The 10,216-nt window shown below is 46.5% G+C and overlaps 1 protein-coding gene across 1 annotated transcript; it reads right to left on the reverse strand.

Moving 5' to 3' along the window:
- Nucleotides 1–1,524: 1,524 nt before the first annotated feature.
- cmtm7 (CKLF like MARVEL transmembrane domain containing 7) lies at nt 1,525–7,822 on the reverse strand. Its single transcript, XM_004078551.4, has 5 exons — nt 7,608–7,822; nt 6,827–7,003; nt 6,468–6,566; nt 6,243–6,317; nt 1,525–5,430 (listed from the first exon to the last, which is right to left on the reverse strand). Exons 1-5 carry the CDS (start codon nt 7,713–7,715, stop codon nt 5,422–5,424), a joined length of 468 nt encoding a protein of 155 aa, XP_004078599.1. The 5' UTR covers nt 7,716–7,822; the 3' UTR covers nt 1,525–5,421.
- Nucleotides 7,823–10,216: the final 2,394 nt, after the last annotated feature.

Below are 10,216 nucleotides of genomic sequence, written 5' to 3' on the forward strand. Positions count from 1 at the left end.
CGGACCTGGGCCTCTGCCAGACCAGCAGCTAAGATAAAGTAAAGGCTGCCCCCTAGTGGCTGTAAAGTGTCATTAAAAGAATAAAAATGACCACATGTGCTCCTCAGTTCATTCAAAAACTCTCAATTTAAATGTTTTGTGATGATCAAATGTTTAGAGATCAGGGAAATGATTGTTTGTGGAAATGAAACAGAAATCTAAAAATTTCTTTCAGGAAGAAAGTTCGGCTGAAGCGCAGCAGCTCTGAGTGGAAACGTCTGCGGAGGCAGGAAATAAAGCAATAAAAAAACAATGACTCATCCTTCCAACCAAGCTCCGCCCACCTGCGGCTGACGGTGACAGAGCGGGTCACACAGGGACCTCAGACGACCCCACACCTCCCCAAACAGCTGACGCAATACCAATCCACAGCAGCGGACTTAAGCATCAGGACAGAAGACCCGGACCTTGTAGTGGAGGCTGAGCGGCACCGCCCACTGATGGTTGGACCGCCCCTTTGGGCACAGTTTGGACTCATTCTGAGAGGTGATAGCGGTCTTTACTCTTAGACCATCAGTTCAGAGTAAAGACCGTCATCAGGATGATGAAGACGTCATGGAGTCTAGGAATCGGACCAGAACGTCTGGTTTGGAGGCCACAGGACTTCATCTGTTCTTTGCAGATGATGTTCTATTGATTTCAAACCAGAACCTCAAGAGTGGACTGAACCCGTTTAAGGTCCAGTGAAGCCTCTCCGGGTCTGAGGCGGTGGTTCTTTTTCCAGGTAGGTGGAACGGTTCTCTACCAGTATAAGGAAGTCTGACCTTTTCCAGGTAGGTGGAGGTTCCTGACCAGAGTGGGTATCTTGGTGTGTCTTTCCCCTATTGAGGGGAGGGTGGAGCTTGAGATTGACAGGTGGAGGTATGAAGCTGCTGCAGCCATGCAGTGGTCCGTCACAGTCCACATGGAGAGGAGTGTTAAGAATGGTTCATCTCTTCCATACGCCATCCTGGACGTCTTCCAGGTGAGACGTTATTCGACCCAGGGCAGACATGGTGGGACCCCGGGGTCCAGCTGGCCTGGAGGCCCCTTGGAAGCCCACCAGCAGAACTGGAGGACGTTCAGGTTTGGACATTTTGGCTTCACAAAATGATTTTCTTTCATTTTGGAAAAACCAGTGTTTCTGTTCGTTCGTGTTTATCTCGTGCTTTTTATTTTTATGGCATCGATTTGGCAGAGCTCAGACCTGATCGGACCTCCTCGTCCGTCTCTTTACTTCTTCCTCCGTCCTGAAGGCCGACAGGATCAACTGTTGGGGTTTTCTGGCATCTCCTCTCAGACCGATGGAAACCAGAACCAGAATTCTCCTACTTGATTCAAACCAGAGTTCAGGTCACTTTCACACCTACAAAACCAGGAGAAACATCCGAAAAGAGTAGCTCTGGATCAGAACCAGATCCAGACCAAGAACAGATCCAGACCAGGACCAGATCCAGATCCAAACCAAACCCGTCCTTAATCAGACCATGACACAGCAGAACAATCGATGATGCAACGAGTCTTTATTGTAAAACATGCAACAAATCAGAACTTTAAAAAATGTAGGAAACATGTCATGTGACCAGTGTGACATAATACTGTGGGTAATACTTCAGTGACAGAACAGTACTTACATCAACAGAACATTAAGGCACTTTGGAGAACACAAAGAGTCAGAACCTCACACAGAAACCCACGCTTGTGTCACCTCATCGGGTCCTGAACACAAACCGGATCAGACCTGGACCTCAAAGCGTGGATATGGGAAGAATAGACTAGTCTGAGCATCTTTTTAAATGGGAGGGTCTTCGTCAGTCCATTGATATGGCAGGGGGCGGGGCTACAGGGGGATTATTAGAGGCTCCTGATCAGTTCCATGTAAACTTCTGGATCCAGCAGCACCCCCCACCACCATGATCCCCCCACCACCACCACCTTCAGAGGCCGTGGACCCACAAAGCAGCGTGAAGGTGTGGCGGCAGCAGGATGGTGGACTTCAAACATCCAGACAGACTACGGTTCTACAGATCACCAAACCCAACATGCAGAAGCTCCTCCAGAGTCTAAAGAGGGTTCTAAATCCAAAGAGAACCTCTCCATGCCGGTTCCCGCCTCTCAGCCGGAAAAGATTCCAACCTTTGCAGGATTTCAAACTGCAGCAGAAACGCTGATTAAAGCGTTTCTCCATGAAGCTACGGAAGGTTTTGGTGGAAAATGGCTTCATCATGAAGAGGATGCCTCTAAAGGTGGAATCCAAGCCCGACTCAGAACCAGTACTCCGCCCCCAAGGCGGAGCTTCGTACCATAAATATCGTCTAAATGTCTTTTCAAGCTAAAAACACCCAGCAGAAAAATATGTGAACACATGAGGAACGTCTGGATGCTGATCAGTGAAGCTTTTTAGGGGTGCTAACACTAAAGAGATGCTAACGCTAAAGGGATGCTAAAGCTAATGAGATGCTAACGCTAAAGAGATGCTAACGCTAAAGAGATGCTAACGCTAAAGAGATGCTAACGCTAAAGGGATGCTAATGCTAAAGAGATGCTAACACTAATGAGATGCTAACGCTAAAGAGATTGCTACGCTAAAGGGATGCTAAAGCTAATGAGATCCTAACGCTAAAGAGATGCTAACGCTAAAGGGATGCTAACGCTAATGAGATGCTAACGCTAAAGAGATTGCTACGCTAAAGGGATGCTAAAGCTAATGAGATGCTAACGCTAAACAGATGCTAACGCTAAAGGGATGCTAACGCTAAAGGGATGCTAAAGCTAATGAGATGCTAACGCTAAAGAGATGCTAACGCTAAAGGGATGCTAACGCTAAAGAGATGCTAACACTAAAGAGATGCTATCCCTAAAGGGATGCTAACGCTAATGAGATGCTAATGCTAAAGGGATGCTAACGCTAAAGGGATGCTAATGCTAAAGGGATGATAACGCTAACTTAAGATAAAATGACATCTTACATCTGAACTTCCAAACATTTTATTTTTTAACATTCAGAAACTAAACTTTCAGTTAGATGAAAGAAAACTTTCAAAGCTTGAGCTAACGTTGGCCGTCACGTGACGGTTTGGTCGTCCAGATCCTTCGTAGTAACGGTTAACTTATATTTGACTTAAATGTCTGAAATAATTTGTCATTTTGCCAAAAACCATCAAGAGTAAAAAAAAATGTTAATCAATTTGGACAAAATTAAACTACTTTTTTGTTTTTTAGCTTAAGGCAGACGTTTAGACTTTCTACTACTCTCTGGTTCTTAGAGCATGAATGATGCACTGGACAGAGAGCACTTTTGAAAACTGTGTTGTACCAGTGACACAACGACAAATAAAGAATCAATGTGGGAAGTGGAACCAGCTCAGGAGGTTCCTCTGTTCCCCTAAACTGAAATCTCCTGTCCTAAAAACTCCACTTCATGGTTTCACATTGTTCTTCCTTGACTGACCGTTGTGGGCGGGAAACCTGGTTTGGAAGCAGCAGTTCATGTTTAACAGTCCAGAACCTCAGATTTCAGTAAACTATCATGAATCAAATGTTTTACTAATGAAAGCCCAGAAATACCAGAGTTCACGAACCGAACAGTCCAAAGACAGACATTCATCTCTGAAGCCGATCTTGTCCTTTAACCATCGACTGTATCCCAGAACTGGACTGAGTGAGCCCGCCCCCAGGCCTTCTAAACAGGAAGTGCCCTCAAAATCCCACAGACTGAAAATAAAGAAATAAACAGCTGTTACTCATTCTATTGGTCAGAAGCACCGTTCTGGATCAGATACCTTTTTCTAAAATCTTCTTTGTAATCCTCTTTTTAATTATATTTTCTCTTTACTTCAAGTTATAAACTGAAGAAGCCTCAATAACAGTAGGTGGAGCCTGCTGGCCCCCGCATCCTGATTTCAAAGTGTTAGGGGTGTGGCCTTCCAGCAAACTCATTCCTGGTTGGCCAGAGTGGTTGTCATAGAAACATTGACTACGACCGACCCGTAACAATCACTGAGGTCATCTAATCCAACATGGTGGCATCCGTAAGGTGAAAAACTGGCGACCGGATTAACTTCATTTACTTTGAGCCGGAATAAACCATTTTCTATGGATGACATCAGTCCAGTTCTTGGTTTTCAGAGACAAAAAATATATTAAAAAATCAGCATAAAAAGCTCAAGTGTCTCTGATTTTATTGTATTTGCACCACTAAGTCTGTGCTTTTATAGTTAAAGTTTTATTTTTAAAAACATCAGACAACAAAGGGGTTGTTTGTAAACAACAATGGTGGTGGTGGGGGGGGCTGGGACATAATTTATTTTACTGTAAATTCAGTATAAAGTAAACCTTTAAGAAAAAAGGTTTTAAAAACCAGGAATCAGCAAAATCCCAAATGCTGTTTTAGTTTCAGAGACACTGTAAACAAGGACACGATTTCTGCTGAGTCATGAAACCCATCTGTGCGCTCACGGCGCTGTTTTTGTTTGTTTTTGGCGTTTCTGAAATTGCACACACGGTAAATTTAAGCGTGAAAGCACCAAACAACCGTTTCAATTCAACGCAGAAAGGTCCCTTGGCAAATTTTTGGACATTCTCCTGCTAACGGACTGAATCTGTACGAGTTTTGTTCTTCACCGTGAGGCTGTAAACCAACAGATTTGAAGTGACGTGAAAGACGTTCAGCTAAAAACGAACATTTTTAAACACTAAGAATTAAGAAAACTTTATCCAAAAACAGAAACTTAGAATACATTTTTTTTGTCACATTAACGTCAGATAAGCAGTTATGGTGTCTGTGCTAGCTACGTGCAGATGCTAGCTATAGCCCACAGATGCTAGCTATAGCATGCAGATGCTAGCAGCAGCTACAGCTAACTATAACACTTTCCATGTTTTCCTTCACATTAGTTGGTGTTTCTGCAATGAGAGCGCTAACGGTAAAGCTAATCCAACGTAGCATTCATTATGTTGGTTTACATCCAAATACAACACATGTGCTAGCACACATTAGCATAGCAAGCTGAAAGCGTGTTTTACATGTTGTGTAGAAACGGTTCTTCCGTGTTTGCTGTACAAAGTCGTTTCACTGAAGCTGTAAAGTGCAGAGGGGATCTCTGAGGCTGCATTCAGACTCGTTCATGGCACCGAGGAGGTCAAAGGAGGACAAACCCAGACAGAGCTGGGCAGAAACTTGAGAAAGAAACAGCAGGCCATTGGTTGATTCCACCTCAGCGGTTTGATGGCGAATTTGGACACAGAGCACCGATCCCTCCAAAAAATGTGTTCAAACTGAGGAAGCCAGCGTCCCGTCAGCTTTCACCTCTGAGACGCTTCCAGGACCTTCAGCATGGTCCTCTCAGGCCCGTCCGGCTTGTTGGCAGAGAGAAAAACTGACCAGGACGCGGCCGACTCGCTCTACTCCACCTGAAAAGGACAGACAGGCATTATGGGAAAAGGCAGCTGCGCTTCCTGTGGAGTAAATCAGCTCACATGTCAAGAAACAAAAAGTTCTCTTTCAGTTCTGCTCGCCCATTTCCTCTTCACGCTTCGTTAACATTCCTGCCTGAGAAGAGCGGCGGCGTGAAGACGCTCGGCGTGGTCACATGACCGCTCCTTCACTGAGGCCTCAGACGTTTGTGGTCGTGGTCCTCGCTGTTCTACACAGAAACCCAAACGTTCCTCTGATTCTCTGGATAAAAAACGGCTGATTTGTGACTGATTTTACGGTTCTAGTTGTTAAAAAGCTTTGATTGTTTCAGGCTGAACCTCAGATCAGAGGTTTGTTTTCGGCTCTCACCGAACCCGTCCAGCCCTCCACTTTCACACCGTTTTACCTTTTCAGTCAGACCGTCCTGCTTGCGAGGTTCCCGTGTTCGAGACCAAGGAAGGTTTTCTAGGCGTTTAAAAATGCCGTCATGTCCAACGACTCGTGCGGTTCCTGGACTTTTAGACTTTTCCTGTATTTTTTAGCAGAGTGCTAATGAAGATTCTGCAGCTCCAATGTGAGCTTTTATTTTGAAAATTGTGAGAACTCTTCCTTTTGAAGCTCCTCCCACTTTGTCACAAACACTTCCTGTTGGTCGGACACTGTTTAACCAAACTGGATTTGTTCTGAACAGACTCTGTGTCAAAGCACCCGGGGAAAGCGCTCCCTTCTGAAACCAGCCTCCAGTGGTCCTTTGAGGAACTGCAACGTTTAATCTGTAAGGGGGGGGGTTCTGGGGGCGGGCACCAACCTGGGGGCTGCAGGCCACGCTGTAGGACGTCCACAGGTTGACGGCCATCAGGAAGGTGGTGATGAAGCCAAACACCTGCAGACAGAAAAACGGTTCTGGATTTGTCGGAGCGAGGCGCTCCAGCAGGAGGACCTCCTGATGACTTCCTGTGTAACAGGAAGGAGGGGGCGGGGCTTCCTGCCGGGACAGAGGTCTCACTCTGTCGCTGACATCTGAGTTACTCACCGACGCCACGATGAGGGCGGAGACTCCTCCGGCCTTCACCGCCGCCGCGATGGAGGCGATGAAGATGAGCACGGCGCCCACAGAGTAATGGAAGAACTCCTGAAACCACAGAGAAGCTCAGAGTTCTGGTCCAGCTCGGTTCGCTTCAGCTGCTTTGACCCAAACGGCGTTGAACCTGCAGAACCTCTAGAACTCAGACGTTCGGGTGGATCTTCACGTTCGTGATAAAGTTGGAATGTTGTTTAGTAAATTTACGTTACAAATCCCACAAAGTGGATCTCTGATCAATTTGATCCAAAAACAGAAGAACCGGGTTCCGGTTCCCCTGGGAACCGCAGCACGGATCATTTCTGACTCACCGTCAACGGCCAGTTGATGCACGGGACGCGGGCCTGCAGCCGGAACAGGTGCATGAGGAAGAAGATGAGGAGGGCGACGAAGAACCACAGCGCCACCACCTCGAAGAACTGGAAGGCGTACCAGCTGGGCCAGCCGTAGGCGCAGTGGACGCACAGGAAGGCGATGAGCAGGGCCAGCTGCAGGAAGCAGACAATGCTCTTTCACAATAAAAGTCTCTCTGGGGGGGGACAACACCATAACCTGAAAACTGTCGGTTTGTAGACACAACCAATCAGATACAACAACCATAAACACAACAAAAAGGAAACAAAACCCCACAAAAGACAAAAAATGATGAAACCACACCCACCAAAAACCCACAAATAAACCACAATACAGACACAACATAGAACATGACAGCAGAATGAGGCGACAACGACACACAAAAACCCACAAGACACCATGAAGGTAAAAGACCAGGAACAACAGAACCACACAACTGTGCATCACTACACACACGGAGGAACACACAGACAACCGTCACCCGGTCACCAGCAGAACCAAACTGGACCCAACAGAACCCAGCAGAACCCAGCAGAACCCCTACGGTCCAGACGTTCTGGAGAAACAGTCTGAATGGGGGGTGGGGGGAGGGGGTCCCCTGTGGATGTGTGGATGTTAACACAACAATAACACAAAGTACCACAACAACAGAACCTGCTAATCAATCTGATCGATTATCTGTACCGGCGGGGGTCCGGACCCCCCCCCCCCGGCCGTGTCAGGGTGGAGCGCGCTTACCAGCTGTCCCAGCTTGAGCATTCCCGGGATGGTCCAGGTGTAGCCCGCGTTCAGGAACCCGTCCCCGGAGGACGGGACCGTCGTGGTCGTGACGACAGAGTGGGACATGATGACGAAAAGCGCACGAGCCCGCAGCAGAAACGGTCCCGAGGACTCGGCCAGACCAGCTTTAGCATCGACTGGAAACACCCGCCCCGCACTTCCGTCAAGCTGCGCGGTCCAAAGGCTGCGCATCCGGAACGCCCTTTCAAAATAAACGCCCATCCTCACAACCCCATTTATTATCTTAGATTAGATTAGCTTTATTGTCATTGTGCATAGTACAATGAGATTTAAGCTCGCCATCAGTGCAAGAACAGCAAGGAAGGGAAAAAATAATAAAAAACATCGTAATACAATCAAACAAACAAACAGTATATATGAGTGTGCAAATGTAGACTGTAAACTGTAATGAAAAGTGCCGAAATAATTGTGCAAATTTGCGTATGAAAACTGTGTTTAAACATGTCAGAAGTGCCAGAGGTGGTGATGAGGTAGAGAGTTGACGCTGTAGACGGAGAAGTAAACAGGAATATGGATTTTATCTGTGCATTTGGGAATTGAGGATTGTTATTGCCTTTGGAAAGGAGCTTTTTTTTAGTCTGTTTTGCTTCTGATGCCTCTGTAGCGCCTCCCAGAGGGCAGCAGGTGGAACAGGTCTGAGCCGGGGTGTGAACTGTCCTTGATGATGTTCTGAGCCGTCTCTACGACTCTCTGCAGTCTCTTCTTTTCTGCGGCCGTGCAGCTGCCGAACCGAATATATGCTGCCCGAATAATACATGCTGCCCGTCCCGCCACAGCGTCTGGGGGCGCGTGTCCAGGCTGGAGAACACGTTCTTCCCCCAGTTCCTTCAGGAGGTTCTTGATCATCATACTGACTATTTGTACCACTCTGTACTTTTACACCATTAAATCATGGTTCATGTCAGTGAAATGAACACTTTCAATACTAAAATGTCAAATCTCTCTTCTCTTCTGATCATCTATGACACCAAGACCCAAACTTCAGTTTCTGGATATGAACTTAGCCGTCCGTCCGTCCGTCCATCGGTCTACTCAAACCCCCTTCATCTTGTTTGGACCCACAAGGACGTTGTGGACCATCCCGGATGAAGGCGGGGTTCAGTCTGGACCGGTCCGGTGGAACGTTGTCAAACTCCAGGCTGATGTGTTCTGTGGACATTTATACAAACACTGAGTTTTACAACATAAAAGAAAACCAGAAAATGTTTTAATGTCCTTATGCACTTTTTGTAAATTTGGAACATTATGTTAAAATATAACACGAAAAATGAATAAGATCTATACAAAGAATAGAAAAATCTGTTTTTCTTGTTTGTAACGAGGGAAAGTAAAACATGTCTCTGAAGCTTTTATTTTGAAGCCGACTTCCTGTGATGCCTGCTCACAGCAGCTGCTGGACGGAGGCGTGGTCTCCTTCAGGAAGCCCTGCAGCAGCATCCAAACATCCACTTCAGCCCATGAGGAGACGACACACACACACACACACACACACACACACACACACACACAACAGCACACACACACTCTAAATAAACACACTCATTCCACAGCATCATCATAACTTTGTTACAATCTTCATGAAGACTTTTGTCTAGAAAATGGAAAATCTTAAATGTTTGAGGAAAAGTGAAAAAAAAATCAAATCTTTTTCCTGGAACTATTTTGATTTCTCAGAAGGACTGAAGTCAGTTTTTCAGCTGTGATCGTCATCCCCCCCCCCCCCCCCCCCCCCAACGAGGTTTCAGGCTGGGGCAGAGTCTAACCGGCAACCTCTCTCTAAACCAGGGGTGTCCAAAGTTTTTTTGGTGAGGGCCAAATACAGAAAAATGAGCAAAGGTCCGGGCCGCACACAAGAGGTGAGATATCGACACATGAATACTGTGTATTTTTAACTCACCTATAATGTGGAGAACATTGTTATCATTGTTAACATGTCATCATTATTAGGAGACAGGCAGGCGGCGACCCCCTCTGTAACGCTGCTATTAACACGAGGAAAAAATAGTGAAGGAGGCCTGGATGGACGCCGTCTGTTGACTCACCGCGATGGGGAAAAAAACTGTTACAACTGTTACCTCACGGCAACATCTTCAGTGCAAATCAAACACACACACTTTCCGTGGATTTCCTTAAAGAAATATTCATTTTCCCACCGTGTTTGAAATCTTCTACATTCACTTCCTATCTTGCGTTTCTTCGGTGATGCCATTTCTGGTGACTTGTGGTAAATATTCCTCTTTGCTTAATTTTGTTTAGTGGAGAAGCACCTGTTGAACCTTTCCTGCGCGGGACTTCTCTTTGCTTTTCTCTCTTTCCGACCGTGGTCAGAAGCGCAGCGGAGATTTCCTCCAGGGCCGAAGGCGATTCTCCTTCGGGGTTCACTTTTCCCTTTGGAACCCTCAGCCACGGGGGGGGGACACCTATTTAATAAAGTGCTCCGTCCTCCTAACACAGGCTGCACGGTTAGCGGTCTTGCCTCACAGCAAGAAGGTCTCCGGTTCAAAAACTACATCAATGGGGGACCTTTCTGTGTGGAGTTAGCATGT

The sequence above is a fragment of the Oryzias latipes genome, chromosome 16 (assembly GCF_002234675.1).
Source record: "Oryzias latipes chromosome 16, ASM223467v1".
Taxonomy (NCBI): Eukaryota; Metazoa; Chordata; class Actinopteri; order Beloniformes; family Adrianichthyidae; genus Oryzias; species Oryzias latipes.

Bases quoted from the DNA above. Each gene is read 5' to 3' on its own strand.
- cmtm7 (XM_004078551.4), bottom strand. From the start codon at position 7,715: ATGTCCCACTCTGTCGTCACGACCACGACGGTCCCGTCCTCCGGGGAC. The intron at 7,004-7,607 runs GTAAGCGCGCTC...TGCTTCCTGCAG, and splicing joins TGCTCAAGCTGGGACAGCTG to CTGGCCCTGCTCATCGCCTT. The intron at 6,318-6,467 runs GTGAGTAACTCA...TTCTGTCTGCAG, and splicing joins CCGCCCTCATCGTGGCGTCG to GTGTTTGGCTTCATCACCAC.